The sequence below is a fragment of the Mesoplodon mirus genome, assembly GCF_964341445.2.
Source record: "Mesoplodon mirus genome assembly, chromosome: 18".
In the NCBI taxonomy this organism is placed as follows: domain Eukaryota; kingdom Metazoa; phylum Chordata; class Mammalia; order Artiodactyla; family Ziphiidae; genus Mesoplodon; species Mesoplodon mirus.
In genome coordinates, this window is record NC_138994.1 from 2724310 (window position 1) to 2751244 (window position 26935).

Below are 26935 nucleotides of genomic sequence, written 5' to 3' on the forward strand. Positions count from 1 at the left end.
AAAGCAGGGTCTGGAAGAGATATTTGTACACCCATGTTTACCTAAAACCTGGAAGCAACCCAAGTGCCTAACAACAGATGAATGGATAAGCAAAATTTGATATATACAAATGGTGGGGGCTTCCCTGGTGGCACAGTGGTTAAGAATCCGCCTGCCAATGCAGGGGACACGGGTTCAAGCCCTGGTCCGGGAAGATCCCACATGCCGCGGAGCAACTAAGCCCGTGCGCCACAACTACTGAGCCTGTGCTCTACGAGCCCACGAGCCACAACTACTGAAGCCCGCGCGCCTAGAGCCCGTGCTCCACAAGAAAAGGCACTGCAATGAGAAGCCCGTGCACCGCAACAAAGAACAGCCCCACTCGCCGCAACTAGAGACAGCCCATGTACAGCAACAAAGATGCAACGAAGACCCAACGCAGCCAAAAATAAAATAAATAAATTTATTTTTTTTAAATGGGACATTCTTCAGCCTTAAAAAGGAGGAAATTTTGACATATGCTATACCATATGTCCATATGAATCTTGAGAACATTATGCTTATGAAATAAGCCAGTCACAAAAAGACAAATACTGTATGATTCCATTTATATGAGTACTTACAGTAGTCAAAATCATGAGACAGAACACAGAATAGTGATTGCCAGGGCCTGGAGGAGGGGAGGAATGGGGAGTTATTGTTTAATGGGTATAGTTTCAGCTTTGGTTTTTTTTTTTTTTGCAGTATGCGGGCCTCTCACTGTTGTGGCCTCTCCCGTTGCGGAGCACAGGCTCCGGACGCACAGGCTCAGCGGCCATGGCTCACGGGCCCAGCCGCTCCGCGGCATGTGGGATCTTCCCGGACCGGGGCACGAACCGGTGTCCCCTGCATCGGCAGGCGGACTCTCAACCACTGCACCACCAGGGAAGCCTTATAGTTTCAGTTTTACACGATGAAAAAAGTTATGGAGATGTATGGTGGCAATGGTTACACAACATTATGAATGTATCTAACTTTTTTTAATGTTTTACATATTTGACCATAATTTTTTAAATTGTGGAAAAAATTAAACAAAGAATTTCAGACAGTACAGAGGAAAATATTTTAAAAGTCCTGTACTTCCTCCACTCCTTAAATCACATTTCAGAAGCAGCTATCTACTGTACTTAAAATAACTACTGTGTACTGAGGGCCAGCTATGTGCCATTCCCTTTACACATTACTGTTAATCCTACAGAAATGCTGCATGTTAGGTCTTAAATAATACTTTCATATTTTAGATTTTCATGGAAGCTGCTGAAGCTCAAGAAGTTAAGCGGTTTGTCCAAAGTTACACAGCAGGCAAATAATAGAGACAGAATTGAATCCAGTTCAGCCTGATACCAAGTCCTTGTTCTTTTTTGCAACATCACACTTCCTCCTTTCCCCCCATTCCTGTGATTTTTGAAACTTCATATGACAGACATATTTCCTGTTGGCATGAGCAATGTCACTTCGGGTGTTGTCTTGAGCAAGATCATTACGACTGAGTTGCCATTACCCTTAGAAAGGAAACCCTGAAGGTCTGAATAGTTTGAAATGTCATCATTCTTATGGGAAGAGAAAAGAACTAAATCCATTTAATCCCAAAAGACTTTCAAAAAAGATTTTGTTAATGCAGAAACTTGGAGGCTTGAGAGTTTGACATCCATCCCTGGCAGAATTCCAGAACAGATGATTAACAAGAGAGCTCTTAGTTGATTGCAGATTAGCATAAACTGGTGGCGCTCTGCTACCTAAAAAGAGAAGGTGACCTTTGACTCCCTTAATTCAAGAATGATGTAGAGCGCCAGGGCCATGATGGCTCCTTCTACTTTGAAATATGCTTATAAGAGGCAGAACTTAACAAACTAGATGTGCTAGATCTGAAACTGTTGTCCTATGATATACAGTTTAAGAAAATGGTGACGGGGGCTTCCCTGGTGGCGCAGTGGTTGAGAGTCCGCCTGCCGATGCAGGGGACACGAGTTCGTGTCCCGGTCCGGGAGGATCCCACATGCTGCGTAGCGGTTGGGCCCGTGAGCCATGGCCGCTAGGCCTGCGCGTCCGGAGCCTGTGCTCCGCAACGGGGGAGGCCACAACAGCGAGAGGCCCGCGTACCGCAAAAAAAAAAAAAAAAAAAAAAAAAAAATGGTGACATTTAGCTTAGAAAAGAAAGACCTTAAGGAACATGAAGGCGGAATTTCAATACTAGAAGTACAATATGAAAGAGGAATTAGGTTAACAGAAGAGAACTGTGTGCTGCTACAGAAGCCAGAAGTAAGGAAATAGGTGGCATTTACATGGGGAAGCAGAATTCAGCTCAGTATGAGGAATTGGGGATAACAGCATTTTATGCAGGCAGAAATATGGTTTTGGAGTTAGAAATAACATCAAATCTTGATTCCAACACTTTCTTGCTTAATGCCATTGGACAGGTTACACAGCCTCTGAGTCTTTTCTGCAAAATGGAAATAGCAATTCCACCTCCCGGGGTTGATGTCAGGATTAAATAACATTAATCAAGGACTTAACAAAATTCCTAGCTAGTAGCTAATAGTATTACGACTAAGTTTCTCATCATTAAAATTATTAAAAACAGAATAGGGCACTTCAGGAGGGAATGAATAGATGAATTTTTGCCTCTTCATGGACACCCAACCCAAAAATGTCTCAGGAAGAACTGCCCTCTTCTCTGCTCTCACAGCTCTTTTAGCAAAACTGTTTTATGATATTGCTGGGCTGGGTTTCTTTCATGGCAATTCTCCAGAATCCTGCACAGTACCTGGCTCAGCAAAACTGTTATATAAATGCAGACTCCTGCATTCTGGGGTGGAGTGTAGTAGACTAGTTGCCTTTTTCCTTTCCCTCTGATTAGGAGGATGTTTGAATTCCAGGTAAGGGGGAAAACGTCACCTTGGTGGTAGAAGTTCTGTTTAGTTCCTGATTGGATAAGGAAAAGTAGAGTAAGGGGGGAGATCGAAAAACCCCACAAATATTATGTGAAGAAAAGAGACGAAGGAAATCTTGATCACCTACATTTTCTGTCAGGTAGGAGAAGAACATATTAATTCATTTAATCATTTAGTCAACGAATGTTGATTGATTACTGTATGCTAGAGATTGACTACTGTATGCTAGGGGCTGTACTGGGCCAAGGTTTCTGCCCTTACTGGAGTGGTGTTTTGAGTCCAAGAGAGAAGACAGACATGACAATAAAGTGGGGTGAATATTACGATGAGACCGAATTCCCACGTGAGCGGGTTTGGGGGCAGCAATCTAGGTGATATTAGAAGAACTAAAACACTTGTCTCAAAGAATAAGAAACATGTTTTTTTGCCTATTTCTGTGTTTCTGTGGGGAGGCTGGGTGAGGGAGGGGTGTTCATGAATAATGGGGGTTTTGGCACTAAAGCCACCCATTGGTGCAGCCAATGAGACACTACGATGACACCTACCAGGCGGACCTAACCTAGCCTAAGGGGTCAGGGAAGGCCTCGAAGGGGAAGCACTGTAATCTCAACGCCGAGGCGTAGGAGCCTCACAGAGATCTGGTGAGAAACCTGTTAGAAGATTCAAATTTTTCAAGGATGTGAACTACTGTCCAGAAGTGGTTGATACTTTAGACCAAGCATCAGACTCGCTTGTAAAACCACAAGTTTTAATTTTCTAGGTTGCAGCTTTCTAAACTGCAGTCGCTTCGGCGGCACTAGCTATTGAAGAACTAAGTAAAACTCCAAACCCTCGCAAACTGTGCGTGGCGCCGTGGAATGCGCGCAGCACTCCGGGTCTTGTAGTCTGGGACGGACTCCGAGTCCCATAGCGCTGTGCGGCGGGACGTCGCGCCTGCGTGATGCGGGCGGCGGGCAGCGCAGAGTGCGAGGCTCTTTTGTTCGGCTGAGGGGAGGGCCGCTGGCCGGGGCCTGCGGTACGCCGCTTCAGTGAGGGGCTCAACCGCGGTCAACCGGCTTGTTGCTTTTCTGGTCGCCACTCCCCTGGCCGGCCCGACAAGACGCGTCAGTAGCGCGGCACCGATTCCTCTTGGGCTCGTGGGCGCTGCTCTGAGGTGAAGAGCCCGCTAGAGGCGGGGAAGCGGGGGGGAGGCGCGCGGCGGCGGCGGCGGCGGCAGCGGGAGCCCTAGATTAGGGGCCGCGCGCTCGCGGCGGCGGTCGGGAGCGGGGAGCGCGTCCGAACCCCGCGCCCTTCCCGCGCCGAGCCCTCCGCCGGGCGCAGTGAGTAGGACGACTGGCGCGAGAAGGATGGAGAGGGCGGGGCGGCGTCTCCTGAGCCAGAAATTGAAGCGATTCTGAGTGGGCCGAGCACTTGCGGGTCGCTCTTCGGGCCTGGGTGGACCAAGACAATGCTCCTTGGGTTGGGTGGGCGGCTGCGGGATTGGGCTGGAGAGAAAACACTGGGTAAATGGGGAAGGGGACGGACGGGGCAGCCTGGATGCTTGGACAAGCGTAGGGAGCGTTGACGACTGCGAGACCCGAGGTTTAGAAATGTAACCTGAGAATACTGGGTCCAGCCGGGGCTGCCAGAGGAATTCCTCTTGCAGGGCTGGGGAACGGTAACTTCGAGGAAATTGTAAGGGTGGGCCGGGCGGCTCAAAGTGTGCTAGTGGGGGAAGAGATCTGTTGAATAAATCGAGGAAGGGGCTAGAAGGAGGGATAGTATTTGCCTGGCTTGGCTCGGGTTGGGGGGCGGGGTGAGGGCGGGGAGAAGCTGTCAGGGCAAGTGGGGCGGAGGTCCCGAGAGCATTTTCTGTGATGTGTGAAGAAGAAAAGGGGGAAACTGGCCACCCCTTGCTTCCTTGTTGGTCGGCAGTAAGAATAATGTGTGAAGAAAAGGTGGAACACACTTTTTTCCTTTTTCCAGGTTTTCTACTACCTTCACTCCTTGATTCCTTTAGGGAGTTAAAAAGTCCAAGTGCAGCTCTTGCTTTGATTCATAATTAGTTCCATAAGTTTCTATCTGAGATTGTTGCTGGTCACAATTTCACTGCGGTGAAATTGTAGAAATGTGTAGATGAGTTCATATTTCAGGAATGAAGTTAACTTAGAGATTATGAGACGGTGTGGGAGGTTGAGAGAGAAAGTGGAAAAGTTCATGAGATTGTGAGGTTTTTTTTCCCTTGGGCTCTTCAGTGTTTTAGCCAGCTTGTCCTTGCTGGAAAATTTGAATGCGAATGGGAGCAGTACTTTACCCCTTTTCCAAAACTTCAGATGAAGATTTTTCATGGATTGTTGCTATATTCAGACATGTATTGGTTGAGCTCAATTGAGGTGGAATTTACAAAAAGATCAGTTACACTAGAACCTATGGCCAGGGGTAAACTGTCCTCCTCAAATGTGTTAAGAATCGGGTCGCCATTTTGGAATAGTTCTAAAGGTCCAGGGTTTTGGAATGGATGCAGGAATACAATTGGGAAATTAGTGCCAGTGTTCCAAGGTGCTTACAGATATTTACATGGGAAGTGATACGACTGAAGTGCACAGTGTTGGAATCGGCCACACCTTAATAAAGCTTCAAGGCAGTTCAGAATCTTCAGTCATTTCCAATTTTCCCTCTGGTGCCATTTTCTTCATTGGCTGCTGTAACCTAAATTGTTTTTCACTAAAAATGTAAATATTGTGTAGCTTGGTGTTTCTAGCTTCTTGATTAAAGGAGACCAAGTAAGGGTACCCTATCCTTCTGCATTTTGACTACAGGATACTGATATTTTTATAATCATCTAAAGAAAGGAAGCAACCATTATATCTTCTGGTGCCCATTTTAGAGACTAGGAAAATGTTTCTTTTTGAATTCACACCACTTAAAGAGACTTGATGAATTTTTGTCACTTTCTAGTAGTTTATCCATTGAAATCTTCCTTTTTCATATACTCTCTCTCATGGTATAACAGATTTTGCATTAGATTTGATGGCTTTTTGGCATCGTAGGTTATTTCGCTGAAGAGTTTTTGGAATAAGAGGCTAATGGCTAGTTTATGGCCTATATAAGATGGGGCCGTGCCTCTTGTTCATTCAAGTGTCTGACACATAGTTGACCATTCATACTGTTGACTGAATGGGTGGGGCTTTGAGATCTTTTCTGAGAATCCCGTGTTAGTAGAATGGCCTGATGTGCATTTATGTAATCAGTTTGCCTGTTTTTGTTCTATGACATTAGGCAGAGTAAAACTGTTGCCCTTGGCATGCTTGTCTTAGCCTGTGTTTTTAATATACTCACCCTGGTATTAAATACAGAAAAGGTATGCAGATTGTGCAAGTGGCAGTTTTAAATACCTTAGGCAAGTACTAGGAGAGGACCCAGGTTCTGGGGTTCTGGGTTTCAACAGCAAGCTATATAGTACTTTGAATATTTTCTGTTATATAAGTATCTTGAAAAATCATTTGTGTCCTTTGTATAGAGTTAATAAGTATTTCTCAATGGCGATGTCTGCTGAAAAATTGAGTAGCCTTTCCACGGTTAATTGGAGAAGTTGTTTGAATGAGGACAAATTCTGATCCTGTAAGTATTTGAAGAACTTGTTAAATCTTTCCTGCCTTTTAAGCTTTTATGATTTACTGACCAAAAGGGGGCAGCCTAATTTGCCTGTGAAATTGTGCCTTTCTTTAATAATAGCAAACACATTGAGGGCCTAACAGAACTAAGGTATTTGAGAAGTTAGTGTCAGTACTCTGGTTTTGTTTTGTTGTCTGTGAATCCTTTGGTCTCTGCTCTTATTCTGGTCTTGCTTTCTAATCACTTTTATTTCTTTTTAAACGAAAATATTTGCTTCAGGTATCACTGTGTTCTACTAATATTTACAGATCCCTATGGTCTCTAAACCCAAGCTATATCTATAGTTTCATTTCTATCAGCACCATGAAAAGGAGTTAGCCAAACTTCTGGACACGTCTCAGATAAAATTCTAATTTTATTCACACACTGGTATTCTAGTCCTAGATCCTGGAATTCGAGGACAGGGATTTCTTTAAAAATGAAACTCCTGCCCACCCGGTATGTGGCACAAGTTCTTGTTTTCTGCTCAGTAACGTTTTCCATCTGGAAAGCATTTGCCTCACAAACAGCCACAGCTAACAAACTAAAAGCAGTTTAGAAACATGAGTTAGGAGGACTGCAAACTGAATATACTACACATGCCTTCACCTGCCTTTTGATGACTGGTATGTAGCTGCTAATGCTCAGCAAGGATACTTCCTTCTTTGCAGATCCAGTTTATTTGCTCATCATTCCCTAGAAAGCTGACAGCTTTGGGCTTCTGTTCCCTGGTTATCTGAACCTGAGACATCCATTCTTATTGCCCATATAGGGTTCAACACCTTACACTGGGTCCAGACCTACCTTTGAGTGTCTGAGTAAAAATAGAAACAAAATGCTTTGGGAACCACAAGAAAAAGAGAAATAATATTTAGCTAAGTTGGGTAAGCATCATGGAAGAAGTAGCATTTGAGCTAGCTCTTGAAGGAGGGGTAGGATTTTGACTACTAGTCTTGGACAGGAGCACACTTCTTAATAATGAGCAAATCCATGCCTGGAGGAAATGTGCAGGAAATGTTCAGGTTGTACTTTTCTGTTTTGACAGGAGGATAGGTTTTGTGAGAGAAGTAGGAGTATGGAGTGGTTGGATCTAAAGGGTGTTAGATGTACATTGTGGAGTTTGACCTTCCTTTTAAGGAAGGAGGAGGAGACTTTGTAGAAAATGTTTTAGCAGTTACCTGCCACTTTCCTATTCAGTGTACTCCCACCCAAACTGGTCTACACACTGTCTACCTCCGTTGCTTTTGTTAACAACAGTTCCTCGGGCTAAATCCCCTCCCTCCAGTCCAGTTTTTCAAATGCTATTGGAACCTTGCCTCAATCCCAGCTTTTCAAAACCTTTCTAGTCACCCTAGCCATTTATTCTTCCAAGCCCCAGCAGTGCTTTGGTGGCGACTTCCTCTTGCTTACATTTCTTTTGCTAATTACTGCATACTCCTGTCATTTCTTCTGTTGAAATGAACTTCAATTGCATTTGTACCTGTTTGGCATGTTTTTAATCGTACAGTCCCGGCTCTGTGTCTTACCCTTGAGGGGGGGACTTGGGGAATTTTTCTGTGCTTCGGTAAGCCTTAGTTTCCTTGTTTGTGAAATGGGCTTAATAGAGATGTCGTGAGCATTGAATTAAGTGCCTTTCTATGCATTAAGTGTTAAGTATTCAATAAAAGTTATTTTGTGATTACTAGTCCTTATGGGATTTTCAAAAGCCTGTACTTCCTGTGAGTCTGCATATGCTGCTAGCCTGGCCAAACAGTTCCATTTGCCTGGGTCTGAGGGGGTTCCACATCTTGCTATGTGGAACTTTCAGAAGCTTTCAGTGCTTTAGCTGGGATGAATTTGGTCACCCTTTATTCCACCCAAGCTCTTAGTAAATCCTTATTGATTTGATTTGGTTTTTTAATAGATGGTATTAAGAGCTGGTAGAGCTGTAGTTATAAATTTTTATAGCCATTAACTGACTAGGTGTTAAACCTAAGCTAGAGGCAAGAGATGGGTAAGGAAAACAAGGAATGGAAAAAGGAGCTAGATGAAGGAATGAAGTGGGGAGTGAAATGCACGGTAATTATCATCTGGTCCTTGTCTGCTGCTCCCTCAATATAGCTCTTTCTACCTGGCCACACTTCTGTTCTTCAGTTATAGCAAGCTCTTCTCACCCTAGGACTTTGAACCCACTATTCTTTAAATTGGGTATGTTTTTCTGATTTTGCCGAGTTGTCTCCTTGTCATTTGGGTCTCTGTTTAAATGTTACTTAATCTGAAGATATTCTCTTTATAGCACTTATCACTAATGTTTTCTTGCTTCTTGTCTGTGCCCTACTCTGCACACGCATGCATGCATGCATACAGTCCCACTCATGCTGACTCATTTGTCCACATTAGAATATGAACTCTAAGAGACCAGGGATTTTTGTCTGTCTTGTTCACCCTATGTGTCTAGTGTCTCACACATAATAGGCACCCAGTAGACAATTGTTAAATGAATGAATACTGTAGGAGCACGTTCACAGGAAGAGTTAACCTAAACCTAGTCTGGGGCTTCAGGGAAGCTTCTGATGATGACATTTTTTTAGCTAAGGGAATTGGTCAAGTGAAGAATGGAGCAAAGGGCAAGGTAATTGTGACTGATGGGGTTAGGTGCAGGGGTCTTCAGCTCAAATGCCCATGGATAATGGTATGAAGAGGTCTGCATTTTTACATCAGTGGCTAGTATTGAGAATGAATTGGGTTGGGAGTTATTCAGGCAAGAGATGGTGGTTGCTTGGAATAGGATGATAGTAGTGGGACTAGACAAATGTATAAATTAAAAGATATTTAAGATATAAAATCAACAGGATATAGTAAGACACTGGATATGGAGTTTGAGTGGGGAGAAATCAAGAATGTCATAATTTTGTCTGGAACTCAGTAAAGGCTATATGAATTCTTAGAAAGATCATTCATTTAATTGGGTGATTGGCCTTTTTTAAAAGTATATCTGTAAAATCAGAGCCTGAAATCACAACCTATGAAGTTTGTTATAGAACTTTACTGTATGAATCATTAAAACTGACCTTTGGTATTTATGTAGTTCTTCAGATATCTTTTTCCTTTGCGGTACGCGGGCCTCTCACTGTTGTGGCCTCTCCCGCTGCGGAGCACAGGCTCCGGACACGCAGGCCCAGCAGCCGTGGCTCACAGGCCCAGCCACTCCGCAGCACATGGGATCCTCCCGGACCGGGGCACGAACCCGTGTCCCCTGCATCGGCAGGCGGACTCTCAACCACTGCGCCACCAGGGAAGCCCCTTCAGATATCTTAAAATTCCTTTTGCAAATAATTCTGTTGAAATTTTCCATTGTTTGTATCCAGAATTTACTTCCTTTTTCTCACCTATCTTATCTGTCTTCATAGGAACATAGATTCCTTTTGCCATTTACTACAAGGGCTTTCTTACTTTGTTTTGCTGCCTGGGTGAGATAAAAGGAAGAACATAAGAAATTCCTACACTTTAGGTATATGAAATGTGATTTCTCCGTTTCTGGCAGCTCTTCTATCTCAGTCTTCCAGAAATGAGATCTTGGTTTCTGTTTTATAATTATTGGTCATTCATACCAGTCAGACCTGGGTCCTTCTTGAGTGTGTTCTGGAGCTGCTCTGCTGTTTTGAAAAACCTAGCCAGGGGACTTCCCTGGTGGCACAGTGGTTAAGAATCCGCTTGCCAATGCAGGGGACACGGGTTCGATCCCTGGTCCGGGAAGATCCCACATGCCACGAAGCAACTAAGCCCGTGGTCCACAACTACTTAGCCTGCGCTCTAGAGCCCGCGCGCTCTAGGGCCCACATGCCGCAACTACTAAGCCTGCGTGCTGCAACTACTGAAGCCTGTGCACCTAGAGCCCTTGCCCCACAACAAGAGAAGCCACCGCAGTGAGAAGCCCACGCACCGCAAGGAAGAGTAGCCCCCGCTTGCCACAACTAGAGAAAGTCTGTGCGCAGCAATGAAGACCCAACACAGCCAAAATAAATTTTTAAAAGAAAATAAAGAAAAACCTAGCCATGAATTTCAGCCATATACATAGAACAAAAATGGTATTTTCTCAGAGTTCCTAATGCACTGGATTTCAGAGAGTTATCCTTACGCCTAAAGCACTAAATAATCTAATGAAGTAGGACATATATGCAAATATGTAAATAGATAATGAATGCCAGAAGGTCATAAAAGCTCACCTCAAAGGAATTCCATGAGAGTTGTTACACCAATTTTACAGATGAGAAAACTGGGTTATGCAGTAAATATATATAACTACCTATAAGCATAAAGTTTTGAGAGGTCAAGGACCGCAAAGATATCATGCTTCTGGTGCTCATACTAGCTTTCTTCTGGTGAAAGAAACTGTGAGGACCCTTCAGGCAGCGCTCTTCCAGTTTCACTGCCTAGTACAAAAAAGGTCTGGAGTGAGTGATGTTGAATGTGATGTAGAGGTTTTGTTTTCAGGAACATCAGTTATTACTGTTCAGCCTTATTCTAAATTTTTATGGAGAAAGTAAAATGTTCACCTACCTTTTAGCTAGCTATGAGAATTGATTTATGTCTGCAGTAATGTGTGTGATTTCACCTGAGGAATGTAGCTTCTGCCAATCCTCTTACAGCAATGGCTTATATCCAAGGAGTGCATCAGATCGCCTGAGGAGCTTTTAATGATGCAGGTGCCATGGTCAAAGCAACAGTGTTTGCAATAATAAAAAATTGGAAACAACCCAAATTTTCATCATTAGGTGGGTGGTTAGAGTATGGTGTGTCCATACAAGATGGAATACTATGCAGCTTAAGAATGGAGACCTTTATGGAACAATGTCAGAGATGCATTACATTATATTGAAAGGCAAATTATAGAACTATAATATCTATTTTCACATATGTACATCTGGGTCAGTTTACATATAGAAGAACAGCTTTGACAGGTTTTGAGCCAGGGAACTTTGATTCCTTAGTTGAATGTGAATACATGTATTATATTACAATTAGAAAAACAAAATATTTTTTTAAATAATGCACATACACACACCCTACTCTGATTCACTGGATCTAGGCATCTGTATTTATAAACTCCATAGGTGATTCTTATTCTCATGTAGGTGAAAGTTCTCTACTCAAGGTCTGCTTTCCTGTGAATTCTTTCTTAGTACAGATGGTCATCTCACCAGACCAGCATTCTAAATGTTTCACCTTAGTGTTTACCTAAAAAGGCCTACTGGTTTGTTTCAGAGGGCTGTAGCTGTTACCTTGTCCTCAACATCTGGAATTTGACCTTACAAGCTGGCAAGAAATCCGTATGGAAGTTCTGGGGTAGCCCTTTATAATTCACGTATGTGGTGGCAAGCAGGAGCTATGCTCACATTGTCTTCTCAGATCCTTCTCATATCCTTTCACTAGGACCAACCACGGGCATACCTTGTTTTATTACACTTCACTTTATTTGAAGATACTGCATTTTTTACAAATTGAAGGTTTGTGGCAACCCTGTGTTGAGTAAGTCTATCAGTGCCATTTTTCCAACAACATCTGCTCACTTTATGTCTCTGTATCACGCTTTGGTAATTCTTGCAATACTTCAGACTTTTTCATTACTATTATATTTGTTATAGTGATCTGTGATCAGTGATCTTTGATATTACTATTGTAATTGTTTTTGGGTGCCACAAACCATGCCCATGTAAGATGGCGAAACTTAATCTGCCAGCTGTTCCCCAGTTTCTCTCCCTTTCCTCGGGCCTCCCTATTCCTTGAGATATAACGAATATTGAAATTAGGCCATTTAATAACACTGCAATGGCCTCTAAGTGTTCAAGTGAAAGGAAAAGTTGTGTCTCTCACTTTAATCAGAATCTAGAAACGATTAAGTTTAATGAGGAAGGCATGTTGAAAACCGAGATAGGCCAAAAGGTAGGTGCTGCTTAGCTAAGTTATGAATGCAAAGGAAAAGTTCTTAAAGGAAATTAAAAGTGTTACTCTGGTGAACACATAAATGATAAGAAAACAAAACAGCCTTCTTGCTCATATGTAGAAAGTTTTAATGGCCTGGATAGAAGATTAAACCGGTCATAACGTTCCCTTAAGGCAAAGTCTAATCCAGAGAAGGCCCTTACTCTCTTCAGTTCTATGAAAGCCTAAAGAGATAAGGTAGCTGCAGAAAAGTTTGAAGCCAGCAGAGGTTGGTTCATAAGATTTAAGGAGGGAAGCCATCTCCATAACATAAAAGTGCAAAGTGAAGCAGCAAGTGCTGACGTAGAAGCTACAGCAAGTTATCCAGAAGATCTAGCTAAAATAATTAATGAAGTTGGCTACAGTAAACGACAGATTTTTAGTGTAGACGAAACAGCTTTCTACTGGAAGAAGATGCCATCTAGGACTTTGTCATAGCTAGAGAGGAGAAGTCAATGCCTGGCTTCAAGGGACAGGCTGACTCTCTTGTTAGGGGCTAATGCAGCTGGTGACTTTAAGTTGAAGCCACTACTCATTTACCATTCCAGAAATCTTAGGGCCCTTAAAATCTACTAAATCTACTCTGACTGTGTTCTGTAAATGGAACAACAAAGCCTGGATGACAGCACATCTGTTGACAACATAGTTTACAGCATGGTCTCCAAGCTCCTTTTTTGGTCTTAGCAACGTGTGGTCCTTTTTTTCCAGACTGTTCTGTTTTCCAGTTTCCGACAGAAACTCTCTTCAGCTTTTTCTATTGCCCAATGCATCTCCTTGACAATAACTTTATCATTTTAAATCTTAACTTACTTCACATGGAAAAACGAATACTTGGTGTGAAAAGGGCTGCTGCACACAATAAAGTTATATGATTTTATGCCCACTGTTGAGACCTACTGCTCAGAAAAAAAAGATTCCTTTCAACATATTACTGCTCATTGACAACATTTGGTCACCAAGAGCTCTGATGGAGATGTACAAGGTTAATGTTGTTTTCATGCCTGCAAACACTGCATCATTCTGCAGCCCATGGATCAAGGGGTCATGTGGACTTCCAAGTCGCATTATTTAAGAAATACATTTTGGAAGGCTGTAGCTGCCATAGATAGTGATTCCTCTGACGGGTCTGGGCGAAGTAAATTGAAAACCTTCTGGAAAGGATTCACCATTCTAGATGCCATTGAGAACATTTGTGATGCATCAGAAGAGGTCAAAATATCAACACTAACAGGAGTTTGGAAGAAGTTAATTCCCAGCCCTCATGGATGACTGTGAGGGGTTCAAGACTTCAGTGAAGGAAATAGACAAGTGGTGGAAATAGCAAGAGAACTAGAATTAAAAGTGCAGTCTGAAGAGTGACTGAATTGCTGCAATCTCATAATAAAACTTCAACAGGTGAGTTGCTTCTTATGGTTGAGCCAAAAAAGTGGTTTCTTGAGACAAAATCTGCTCTTGGAGATGCTGTGAAGGCTGTTGAAATGACAACAAAAGATTTAGAATATTATACAAACTCATTTGATAAAGCAGCAGCAGGGTTTGAGAGGACTGACTCCAATTTTGAAAGAAGTTCTGTGAGTAAAAGGTTATCAAACAGCATGAATGCTACAGAGAAATCAGTTCGTGAAAGGAAGAGTCAGTCGGTGTGGAGAACTTCATTGTTGTCTTATTTTAGTAAACTGTCACAGCCACCCCATCTTTCAGAATGCACCACCCTAATCATTCTGCAGCCATCAACATCAGGGCAAGACCCTTCCTTCATTAGCAAAAAGGTTGACTTGCTGAAAGTTCAGATGTTGGTTAGCATTTTTCACAGTATTCTTTAAGGTATGTGTATTGGTTTTTTAGACATAATGCTATTATTGCTTAGTAGACTACAATATAGTGTAAAATTTTATACGCACTGGGAAACCAGAAAATTTGTGAGTCTCGTTTTATTGCAGGGGTCTGGAGGTATACCTGTATTCAAAACCAGAATGCCTAATCCTGCGTCTGATACTTCACCGCCTCTGCCTGCAAGTAGCATTGTTCCTCCTTTCCATTTTCTAGCTCCTAACTGTAGGAGTGGAGGGGGTATCCAGGAGAATTGCACTGTGCTCTTTTTTTCTCTTAAAAGAACTATGAGTTCATGACTCTTGCTTCAGATTTACACTATTCCTGGATTTATTGGGACACTATAGAAGAATTGGGGGTTCTTAAAATTGGCATTTTCTCAGTAGTTCTCTGTAGCCTACTTGCTAGGCTACAAAAATTCAAAACTTCTGCACCATCTAGCACTTGTCAATTTAAAAGACTGAGAAGTTGGGCTTCCCTGGTGGTGCAGTGGTTGAGAGTCCGCCTGCCGATGCAGGGGACACGGGTTCGTGCCCCGGTCTGGGAAGATCCCACATGCCGCGGAGTGGCTGGGCCCGTGAGCCATGGCCGCTGAGCCTGCGCGTCCGGAGCCTGTGCTCCGCAACGGGAGAGGCCGCAACAGTGAGAGGCCCGCGTACCACAAAAAAAATAAAAATAAAAATAAAAAAATAAAAGACTGAGAAGACTGCTGGGGCCCTAAAAACCAAAGCTTTGTCACTGCCTGCTGATTTAATTAACAATGTATACCTTCCATATTCCAGTAACCAATGAAAAATCATTGGTTTTTAAACACCTATACATATTCCAAGGTCTTTTTTGAAAGAAAATCATCATCCGCACTTCTTTATTTACTGATGACAAATTGTAGAGAGGACTAAAGGCAGACCTTTCAGTCCTTTCCTCGTACAGGCTGGAGGGAAATTTCCCCTGTAAGTGTGTAGCTAGCTCCTAGTTCTGTGTGTGCAACAGGGCCATTAGCCCAGCCCTGCTAGGAGATGTCCCTACTGAAGTGCTGTATTTTTTGTTAATTGTGTGACCTTAGAAGATTTATTCCATGTAAATTTATTGTGTTATCTCTGAGGTGTCAGTAACATCTGAATGGCTTATTTTATAGGATTGTTTCAAAGATCAAATGAGATAACATGGTAGCACTTTGTAAACTGTAAAGTGCAATACAAATGTAACGTATTATTTTTCTAGGCATCTTATAATGTGGCAGACCCGGTAAATATTTAGGTAAAAATTGTAGCAGCTTAACTAGGTTAAGGTTTTTTTGTCTGAAACATCGTGATGAGCCTTAAGAAGACCTTTTTTTTTTTTTTTTGGCTGCGTTGGGTCTTTGTTGCTGTGTGCAGGCTTCCTCTAGTTGCAGTGAGTGGGGCTACTCTTTGTTGCGGTGCGCAGGCTTCTCATTGCAGTGGCTTCTCTTGTTGCGGAGCACGGGCTCTAGGCATGCGGGCTTCAGTAGTTGTGGCGCACAGGCTTAGCTGCTCCGCGGCATGTGGGATCTTCCCAGACCAGGGCTCGAACCCATATCCCCTGCATTGGCAGGCGGATTCTTAACCACTGCGCCACCAGGGAAGCCCCCTTAAGAAGACTTGTCCAAGGATTCTTTTTTAATCTTTTTATTTAGGCTGCGCTGGGTCTTCGTTGCGGTGCAAGGGCTTCTCTAGTTGTGGCACGTGGGCTCAGTAGTTGAGGCGCATGGGATTCATTGCGGTATGTGGGATCTTAGCTCCCCGACCAGGTATCCAACCCAGGCCCCCTGCATAGAGAGCGCGGAGTCTTAACCACTGGACCACCAGGGAAGTCCCTAAGATTTCTGAGTTAATTTAGAACTGTTCGCCCTTGTGTACATACATCTTGTGATGTTCTAGTATATATCTTGACCCTTTGTTCAATGATTATGGCACTTTTTATGCCACAATTTGGTTGCCAGGATATTTAGGGAGAGTGGCAAATAGCATTGACTAAAGGCATTTTCCCGTTGTGCTACTTGGCTGATCTGAGTTACTTTGAATATCCTTGCCAAGCAATTCCAGTTGAAAGCCCTCCTTCCAGTTGTCACTGCTGGTATTTGGAGATTGCCATATTCAGGGAGAGGTGGTCTCTCTTAATCGATTTGGAAACTATATGCAAATAATTGGCCTGTCATAATATTTTTTTTTTTTCTTTTTTTTGCGGTATGCGGGCCTCTCACTGTTGTGGCCTCTCCCGTTGCGGAGCACAGGCTCCGGACGCTCAGGCTCAGCGGCCATGGCTCACGGGCCCAGCCACTCCGCGGCATATGGGATCCTCCCAGACCGGGGCACGAACCCGTATCCCCTGCATCGGCAGGCGGACTCTCAACCACTGCGCCACCAGGGAGGCCCTGTCATAATATTTAAGGGAGCTCTTGGCTTGTCTGAAGGTGCTATCAATAGATTCTGTAGGAAGAGTGGGTTGTGTATTTAATCCACTTCTCTACTGATTTTGACAAATGGTTTATTCAGGACCCCAGAGAAGTACCTATAAATAAGGAAAAAACTCACACTGGGAAGCCTGGCTGAGAGCCTCCAATATAAAGAGAATCCAATCCCTGGAGATAAATGCTGGGATGAGCCAGTTAAGAAAACTCAAGGGAGAAATGGAAGTGTGTTTTCTACATTCTTCACTTCTCATTTGAGTTGCTCTTAGGACAATGAATTTAAGTGAGTAAAGATGAAAATCAAGTGGTCTCACTCTAGATTTCCCTATTTGGGGGTTTTCTTTACCTAACCTAAAGGATTATATTCTAATGCTATGACTCTTTCTCCTTGAGGCCATGCTAACGATAAAGGGAGGGGAGGCCTGCAGTAGCTAGAGATGAGCTAGAAGCTGTCCCTACCTTTTTGTTTTGTAGTAACAGGATCAGATGGGCAGGATTCAGTGTTATTTCTTTTTGTAAGACAGATGTAGCTATTAATGTAGATAACACAGAGCCTTCAATATCTCTGAATTCTGAAGCCAGAGTGATAAGACTGCCTTTCCTTTACTTTCTTAAATTTAATTACTTGGGAGAGGGGTTCTTAGGGGACAGTTACTGGTTTGGGGTTGTCTGTAACCCGTTGTTTTCTTTCTGTCTGTTGAGAAAGGGAGTAGCTTCCAATTTCTGAGTCCAAACTAATGTAGGGAGTTGTGGTACCCTCTGTTATTGAAAGGTGATTGTCAGTTTATTTTTCTTTGCACATTAACTGATGCATGAATCTTGCCACCCCTTCAACTGACAGTGAAAGGAAGCAAGCAAGGAGTAGCACTTGTTCTTCGGAGCAAACACTACTGCATTTTCCAAAAGAAAAATTAGATTTTTTTTTCCTTTCCTTATAAAATAACACTTGTCATGGCAATCAGAATTCTGAAAACCTGAAAGTATCTCCCTCCAGGAAGAAGCAACAGGCTCTGAATCAGAGGTGCAATGAAGCTAGCCAATAATTAGCAAAAGGTGACATTCAATACACTGATTAGTCTGTTCAGTAACAAGAAAAGGAAAACTCATGGCACTAAAAGATGGGTTGGGGAGGGAAGGAAAGCAGAATCTTTGGTATGTAAATGGAGAGGAACAGTCTTAGCGCAGATGTGTGTTTTGAACTGTGTGGACAGGGGCATTGGGTGTTGCCTTAGGCCGCACTGAAAGCATCTCAGAAAACTTTGTGTGTGTGTGTGCCACTCAGCAAAAGTTCAGAATACCTTTAGTGGAAGAGGTATCTATATTTTTTTCTTACCAGACATGAGGTTTCAGGAAGACAGGGACCATTACTTACTCTCTTGAATGTCCAGTCTCCAGCAATGCAGAATTTTCTAGTAGCCAAACAAATGTTTGTTGTTTCAGTAAGTCAGCATTGCTCATATATGCAGACATGAGAACATCTCAGAATATAAACCTAAATAAGCATCTGTAGATACTATAACTGATTCATATTGATGAGCCCGACTTTTATTAAAGGTTTGTTATATTTCATATAGTCTATAGATGAACTCTTTCTAAAATACGTTCTGTCTACACGTGCCAATTTAAAACTATTTAGAAGAGCCTACTTTCACTGACTCCTTTTCCCAAGGATGCTAGGAATAACCAGTTTAAACCCCAATTAGCATTGCCTTAAATTCAAACATGAAACATGGTAGTAACTACTTTCTTGTCTTTGATCATCTGCCATACTCTTGATTCTTTGTATTTCCTTCTGGGCAGCTGATGTATCTATCAATTTGTAGATTGCAGCCAGTTTTGTAGATCAATTTTGTTGTATAGATATCTTATGGCGCCACCTACTGACACATTTGTAGTCATAAGGCTTTATGCTTACCAACAGTCAAGAGTTGTATGAAGGACTAAAGAAAATAGATTTACAGGGGACTGGAATTCTAGCACTGGAAAAACCCTTAGAGGTTACCCAGCCTGATGATATATTTTACAAAAGAATAAATTCAGGTTCTGTTATCTGTGATACCCACCTTTTTTCCCCCACTTATTTCCAAATTCGTTTAGAAAATTCCATGGTCATTCTGGCATTTTTATTAATCCTTCTCAGCCTTAGAAATAAAAAGTAGAATAAAAAGTTCACAAGAAACTTGAGAATTATAAATTAATGGTGGCATTCAGAAAAGACTACATAAAGAACCTTAAGGGGACTCAAAAGAGATTGTGTTTAACAATGCAGAAGAATTGCTTATATTATATATGCATATACAGAAGGGAAAATTAAACTAGATGTTTAATAAATAGGACAAGCCATTTCCCTTAGTAAAAATCCAAGTCCAATACTGTGATGAAATTGAAAAACATTCAGAGAATTAGGAGAAAGTATGGATCAGAGGATTATATGTATATAGGTTTGATGTATAGACCTTATTTTTAGGAGGATTGCTTTTTTTTCAAATTAATGTAATATTTTAGATACCATAAGTAAAGGGGTATTGGGAGCTTTTTTAACTTAGGAGGAATGGGTATAAAAATTTTAAGTGGATATGCAAGAATAAAGAAGTTTTGCTGTGAGATTAGTTGGGGCTGTTTTAGAAAACTAACTTTCTAGCTGAACATAGAAAACTCTTGGGTATTGAAGATGAATAGGCATAACATTTATTGAAGCAGAATGCACTATTTTAAGCTTTATTTATTTTATTATTTTTGGCTGCATTGGGTCTTAGTTGCGGCATGCAGGCTCTTCGTTGCAGCGCACAGACTTCTTTCTAGTTCTGGCGTGCGGGTTTTGTCTCTAGTTGCAGCACTCAGGCTCCAGGGTGTGTGGGCTCTGTAGCTTGTGGCACGCAGGCTCTCTAATTGAGGCGCACGAGCTCAGTAGTTGTGGCACATGGGCTTGGTGGCCCCATGGCATGTGGGATCTTAGTCCCCTGACCAGGGATCGAACCCATGTCCCCTGCATCGGAAGGCGGATTCTTTACCACTGGACCACCAGGGAAGTCCCAAGCGTGCACTATTCAAATCATCTATGATGTCCCTGGTTTTCTTATCCAAATATTCTCCTAAGAAGAGTGTACCCTAATGTCCTTTTTATTTCCTTTATCATTTTAGCAGCGTCACCCTTTATACCAGAAAGCTGGCGGGCACTATGGGGAAAAAACAAAACAAGAAGAAAGTGGAGGAGGTGCTAGAAGAAGAAGAAGAAGAATATGTGGTGGAGAAAGTTCTTGACCGTCGAGTGGTGAAGGGCAAAGTGGAGTACCTCCTGAAGTGGAAGGGGTTCTCAGAGTAAGTTTCACTGACCCAGCAAAATCCATTCATTTGGTCACCAACTATTTCTCCAGAGACTGGTAATGTGCATGACCCAGGGTGTTCTGATGGGTACGTTGTGACTCAGGCCTGGCCTTCATGGCTTATAGTTTAATTAGGAAAATGACCTACATGTACAAAGTGCTATCATGCAAGACTGATTTCTGATGAGCAGTTTTGTGTGTGGCTTTACATTGATCCAAGTTTGCAAAGAGAGAGTAACTTTCTTTTGAAGGAGGCAAGTTTCTAAGCTTTCAATTTGTACTACAAAGCCCCCTACCGCCTCCCAAGAAATGTCACCTTTGTCAAGTTCTTGGTCTTGGACAGAATCCAGTTATATTTTATCATGAACTCCTCTGTTCCAAGGACACCAGCGTTTGTCCTCCTGTGTGTCTCCTTAGTGTGAGTGTGCTAGCTTGGAGTGGGAAGTGTGACTCGTGTGCCTCTGGTTTCAGTGAGGACAACACGTGGGAGCCAGAAGAAAACCTGGATTGCCCCGACCTCATCGCTGAGTTCCTGCAGTCACAGAAAACAGCACACGAGACAGATAAATCAGAGGGAGGCAAGCGCAAAGCCGATTCTGATTCGGAAGATAAGGGGGAGGAGAGCAAACCAAAGAAGAAGAAAGAAGAGGTAAGGCTCCAAGTAAGAATGTTTACTCGCCTAGAATCCATGCCGCTGTCAAAGAAGCTGAAAGCCAGATAATTTAAGCACTTTTGTTCTGCTGCTCCTTAGATCTCAGCAGCTGGCTCTCAGTCCTTTTGGAATGTTAGATAGGCTAATGCTTTAAAAATGTTTGAGGGCTCAGTCTCATGAAGCCATATGATCTACTCCTATTTTATGTGAGGTTCAAGAACAGTAAGTGCAAGGGGATTCATTCCTGTGAGGAGACGGCTGTCAGTGTTCTAATCATTACAGGTTTTCATCTATTCAATACCGTAAAGTAAGGTACCTTTTGAGGGTGAAGAACAGTTGTGAACATTTATTTTGCTTGAGATTTGGGTCCTTTTTTACATATGGGGAAACCTCAAGCACTTCAAAACTTGATGGAATAATCACTCAGAAGGATTCTAAAAGGCTTGTGACTTAGAGCCAAAGATTTGGTGAAATATTGGCAAAAGGGTTTGATAACATTGTCAGAGAAACAGGAGTTGCTCCAGTCCGGATAACAGTCCCATATAGTTAAAATTGTTCCATCTCTCTGGTTTTTACAGTCAGAAAAGCCACGAGGCTTTGCCCGGGGTTTGGAACCAGAGCGGATTATTGGAGCTACAGACTCCAGTGGAGAACTCATGTTCCTGATGAAATGGTGAGTCTGCCAGTGGCTCTGTGTGGTGGTTTTTTTTCTTCTCCACATCTGTTCCATGCCAGAGGAAAAGAGCTGGACCTTCAAAATTCCAGTCGCCCAGGTGTGAAATCTTTAAGATGGCATAGTCCTTCGATAGTGACCCTCGGCCTGACTGCCAACCTGGACTCGTGAGTTACAGGTAGGGGCCCTTAGGATTCTCAGATCTTTGCCCATTTTTTTTTAGGAGGTGGGAGACAGTCTGGAGTACAGAGGGTATGGGGAGGAATCACATTTCACTTATGTAAATAAAGGGGGAAAAAAAGAAATGTGATTGGACCGCCCTCCCCTTCCACCACCTCCTTAATAAAGATCGGGCCGGCCCCAGGATCAGAAATTCTGTTAACTTCTCAGGGTTAGGAAGGAATTTCTGTAGCTCTTCCTTTGTCCTTGACTGTTAGATCCTTTCCAGTTTGTGCAGATTCTACAACTGCAGTATCTGCCAGCAGGGGTCAGCAAGGCCCCTTTACTATACCAAGCATAGAGAGAAGCCTGCTTTTTTCCATTATAAGTATAAATACCAGTGGTGGTAGTACTCCATGAAACAGCTTAATGAAAGCAGTTGTCTTGAGAATCTTAAGAACTGTAATTAACCCAAAATTCTCTATAATTTCTCTATTCTCTGTCCAAAAGGAAGGCTTTCTTCCCTTTTTCTTGCTTGTTGGAAGTGCTTGTTCTCGCCACCCCCCCCAAAGTGGAGCTCAATCATTGTCCTTAAAATATAAATTAGGAGTGAATAATCCTAAGCCGGTGCCAAAGAAGGCAGCATTCTAGGGGCTTTGCCCTTTTGCCAGTCTAAAACCTTCTCGGAAGTTCATATCTGTACTAATTCCTCTCCTTTAGAAGGTGGCAGGAGAGGCCTAACTTGAACACTGAAAGCCTATGGCACAACCGGCTAAACCTCTGTTTTTTTTCCCGTGCATTCCCTAGGTGTTTACTGAATCTGACCTTCTTTTAGCTTATTTATTGCTAGCCTGTAGGAGAAAAGTTCATTTTTAAGGTGCTGCATATGGAGGAAAGGAATTAATACCAGGACTTATTCAGTCCAGCTAGAATACACTTTCTCTGGCTGCATGTGACCAGTCTGGGTAATGGTAGCACCTCCTTATTGCTTGACACTACATTCCTTTGGTTCACTCACTAGTTTGTAAAGATGATAGCTGAATGTAACTCTGCAAGTTAAGATAAGATTGGATGTTGATTATTAAACCAAGTTCACTTTAAAGTGATTTTCCTGGAGAATGGAGATACTTGTTCATTTCCCAAAGTAGCTATTTTTCTGTGCAGTGAAAAGACTGAACTCTTACTTCAAAGGCTGTTGTTGAATTGTCAACAAGGGGCAGCCTGCTTCAGGTTCCCATACTGTTGTACTCCTTTTCCTTCCCATTCTCTTGTCTGTTGTTCAAAATCATATCTTACTGGCTTACTCCTCCCTGGTTCCGTGGGGCTGTGTGGCTTTGGTGTACCTGTTGCTGGAGTTCTGGAAGTTTGGGGTGGTGTCTCGTCAGAGACCCCATCATATCTATCTATCTGCTGCCTGCCCTATGCTATTCCTTCCATCTAGGATGTTCCCAGTGACCTGAAGATAGAGCTTACCCCCAAGTCCCTTGTAATATGTATGTGGTTTTCAATCTCTGAGAACATTTTAAAATTCAGAAAAAATATGGAGAATTATGTGACAGTCCCTTTATTTTCTACCTCCCAGTTTTGAAGCACCATTTCAAAGCACCTGGGAGTTGTGGCCTGTCTGTGTGAGCATGGCACTTGGTAGTGTTAAACAGTATGATTATGAGTAAGCAAGAAAGCGTCCACTTGCATTGGCTCTGGTCAGTGCCAAATTGGTATCAAATCTTACTATCCTATCCAACATGGTATTAAATCCTATTACCAAGCCAAGATCTCTCCGTGGGCTTTTAGCAGCTGGGATATGGCTTTGGAAGAGTATGGTAGCCTCTCTTATTCCCTCAGAGAATCTGAGAGTCATGTTTTTGTATGTGTGTGTGCGGCCTTTCCCAGGGGTTCAGAGTTAGCTTTTGACAAAGATATCTAGAGCGCATTTTCAATGGGAGAAGATCTCCGAGGATATTACTTGGCTAAAAGCTGCTGGTAAATGATGCTTACACCATATTATCATCCTTCCCTGGCCTGCCCTTCTGGAATTAATATTTTATTAATTTATTTTTTATAAATTTTTTTTAAAACTTATTTTTGGCCGCGTTGGGTCTTCATTGCTGCGTGCGGGCTTTCTCTAGTTGCGGTGAGCAGGGGCTACTCTTTGTTGCGGTGTGCGGGATTCTCATTGTGGTGGCTTCTCTTGTTGCAGAGCACGGGCTCTAGGCACGTGGGCTTCGGTATTTGTGGCACACGGGCTCAGTAGTTGTGGCTCGCAGGCTCAGTAGTTGTGGCGCACAGGTTTAGTTGCTCCGCAGCATGTGGGATCTTCTGGACCAGGGCACGAACCCATGTCCCCTGCGTTGGCAGGCGGATTCTTAACCACAGCGCCACCAGGGAAGCCTGGAATTAATATTTTAAAAGCCCAAGCCCTTGGGTGATCCAAGTTAGGAGCCCACTAGCACCTGGTCTCAAAGTCTCTTTGTGCTTTGTTCTGCAGGAAGAACTCTGATGAGGCTGACCTGGTCCCTGCCAAGGAAGCCAATGTCAAGTGCCCACAGGTTGTCATATCCTTCTATGAGGAAAGGCTGACGTGGCATTCCTACCCCTCGGAGGATGATGACAAAAAAGATGACAAGAATTAACTCTCCTGAGTACCAGCCCCTGTCACATCTGACTGTGGGTTTCAGGTGGGGAAAGAAGGAGTTCTACTTGTCTTGACACCGTAGAGGGGGCTTGAGAAGATGTCCTTTGAAGAGCCAGTATAGTTTCTGTGCCCTACAGCAGCCCAAGTGCTTTAAAGCCGCTCCATGCTGTATAGTTTGCACACCCATCCCAGTGGAGGGGAAGGAGGGTCAGTGTTTCAAGGCAACCCATTCTGAACTTTGCTGAGAAAAGCAAAGGGCCTTCTATGAAGGACAGACCTTGCAGAATGGGCTGTGGGGAAGCAGAAGATACTGTGGATCTTCAGAGAGCATCTCCACCGCCCCCAGCCTCCTTCCCAATAGTGTTCACTCTGCAGTTTTACAGCGTAGCATGTATGTAGTTTTTGGCTATTTCTGGTGTTATTTGGGGTGGGAGGGATGGGGTGGGAAAGAAGGGAGATGAGTTAGGATCATTTTTGTTAAAATTTGGGGCCTGTTGGGAGAAAATGGTGAAAGAAAGGAAAGAACTAATGATGATTTGGTTCCGTGTCCAGAATATTTCTTCTTTTCAAAAGATGTCATTGGCGACCTAAGTGAGGACTGTGAGAGACTGTTTAAAAGCTGTGAATGCCTGAAACTTAGAAGCCAGGGTGTTCCCTGCCTGAGCTTAATGCTGTTCCCAAAAAGCATTAAGCTTTGGTAACTTCCTAACTTCCCAATTAAGAAGTTACCAAAGCTGCCATGTGGGGGATGGAAACTGGTTGAGGAAAAGTCTTATTGGAGTGTACACACAGGCAGATCGTTCTGTCTTAGAGGTGCTAATTCTTGAACTCGACAAGAAGACCCTTTCTTTTCCAATTTTGAAGTTATAAATATCAGCTTCTCCATCCAAGCCACTGGCTGAAGTATTGGGGGAAGGGCCGAGGGTGGTGTAGGAGATGGGAGAGTAGGGAAAGGCAAGGGCCGGTGCTCTTAGGGTGGGAAACTCTTGGAGCCTCTGTTTTTTGAACTTTGAAACCATTGGTGGCAGGGTTCAGTCACTGACAGCACAAGTTCACTGAGTCACTTCAAGAGTTGAACGATTTCTGAAGCCCTGGTCTCAGGAGATTAAATTTTCATACTGGGGCAGTGGTTCACTTTAAAACAAAACAAACTTTTTTAATCCTAAGAATTAACTAAAACCCAAAATGCTGTCTTGAATCACGAGATCCATCAGTTCTTGACATCATTTAGACCTGCATCTAGAACTCCGTTGTAAAATCTTTTTAGGCATGTGTTAGGTTTCTGTGAAAACTTTTGTTTAAATGTTAAACTTCATACCAACACTGTCAGTTTTTGTCTTAATAAAACTATAGATTTATAATCCTTGATTTTTGTCTTGTCTTGCCAGAAACACTCCTTGCCTTTTATTATTTTATAGATTGAGCCTCTTTGGGAACAACTTCCACACTTGAGTGGTTTTCTTTCTTAAATACTGCAGGCCTGAAGATCTAGTGTCTGGTGTGAATCTTTCTTTGACACTGAGCGTTTATAATTGATACAGAGATTATAAAGAGTGTCGCATCGTGCTGCCTTCTTACTGCCCCCAGTTCGTTCGGCACTCTGTGACCGGATAGCACTTCCAAACTATGATGCGTTTGGAAATACAGGTGTTTGGGTTACAGGGTTAGATCCTGGCTCAGGTATTCCATAGATTTGTGTGACTGCAGCTAAAGTCAGCTTCTCCAAACTTCTCAGGAATTGGTCCTGTGTTTGATCAGTGAATTAAAATGTCATCCATTTTCTTAACATCATTTTCTGCCTATAAGCCAAAATGGGACTAGATTCTTGTCAGTTATAAAAGGGGAAATAGGATTTCCACTGAGATCATTTGAGCTCTACGCGCTAGTGCAAAGCATTTGTTCCAAATAAACTGAGTGTAGATATACTTCTTTCAAGAAGCCTCCTAGGAGTTCAGGGAGACGTAAATGGAGCTGGAGAGGTCTTCCTCAAGAGGTCTGAGTGTGTCCTTGTAGCTGGCAGCAGCAGAGCAGCCTGTGGCTAGTTGAGAGAGTTGGGGTGGGCAGAGATATCCGGTTCTGTTCTCCATCATCAGATGCACTGAAATGAGCCTTCGGTCTTGGTGCTTGTCCAAGATGGGCTGCTATTCAGCTTTAGCCTTAACCTTTGGCACCTTTCTCACTGTCACTGCTGGCATTCCTGAGCTCTTTTAAAACTATATCATTCTTCCCCATGGTAGACACTGAAATTGATAATGCATGTTGAAGTGAAGATATGCAATTTTGTTATCTTTTTTTTTTTTTTTTTTTTTTTTTTTTCGGTACGCGGGCCTCTCACTGCTGTGGCCTCTCCCGTTGCGGAGCACAGGCTCCGGACGCGCAGGCTCAGCGGCCATGGCTCACGGGCCCAGCCGCTCCGCGGCATATGGGATCCTCCCAGACCGGGGCACGAACCCGTATCCCCTGCATCGGCAGGCGGACTCTCAACCACTGCGCCACCAGGGAGGCCCTGCAATTTTGTTATCTTTAAAAGCGAATTATCACACATTTCTGGATTCAAGGGTTAAGGATAAATTTTTCTCAAGTGATTGTTGAAGCAACAAATGCATGCACAAATGTCAGGGAAAAACATAAACGTAGGCACAACAAATCTTAAGTCTGCTTTCAGAAAGTATTCGTAGAGCATTTCTTTAGGAAATACAAAAACATGTTTGTCAGATGCCTTCAACAAAATT

The 26935-nt window shown here is 43.0% G+C and overlaps 1 protein-coding gene across 4 annotated transcripts; it reads left to right on the plus strand.

Annotated features, from left to right (window-relative positions):
* Positions 1-3857: 3857 nt before the first annotated feature.
* Positions 3858-25571, plus strand: CBX1 (chromobox 1). Of its 4 annotated transcripts, XM_082602682.1 has the most exons (6): positions 3858-4062; positions 14444-14515; positions 19903-20079; positions 20556-20733; positions 21315-21409; positions 24057-25571. In XM_082602682.1, the coding sequence occupies exons 3-6, from the start codon at positions 19940-19942 to the stop codon at positions 24199-24201; spliced, it is 558 nt and encodes a 185-aa protein (XP_082458808.1). In that variant the 5' UTR covers positions 3858-4062; positions 14444-14515; positions 19903-19939; the 3' UTR covers positions 24202-25571. The 4 variants fall into 4 exon arrangements, with proteins under 4 accessions (XP_082458808.1, XP_082458805.1, XP_082458806.1 ...); XM_082602679.1 differs by lacking the exon at positions 14444-14515 and having other exon boundaries at positions 3933-4062; XM_082602680.1 differs by lacking the exon at positions 14444-14515 and having other exon boundaries at positions 3987-4062; positions 19906-20079.
* Positions 25572-26935: the final 1364 nt, after the last annotated feature.

Excerpts from the sequence above, each read along its gene's own strand:
- CBX1 (XM_082602682.1), top strand. The coding sequence starts at position 19,940 with ATGGGGAAAAAACAAAACAAGAAGAAAGTGGAGGAGGTGCTAGAAGAA. Across the intron at positions 20,734-21,314 it reads CAAAGAAGAAGAAAGAAGAG|TCAGAAAAGCCACGAGGCTT; the intron begins GTAAGGCTCCAA and ends TGGTTTTTACAG. Across the intron at positions 21,410-24,056 it reads CTCATGTTCCTGATGAAATG|GAAGAACTCTGATGAGGCTG; the intron begins GTGAGTCTGCCA and ends TTTGTTCTGCAG.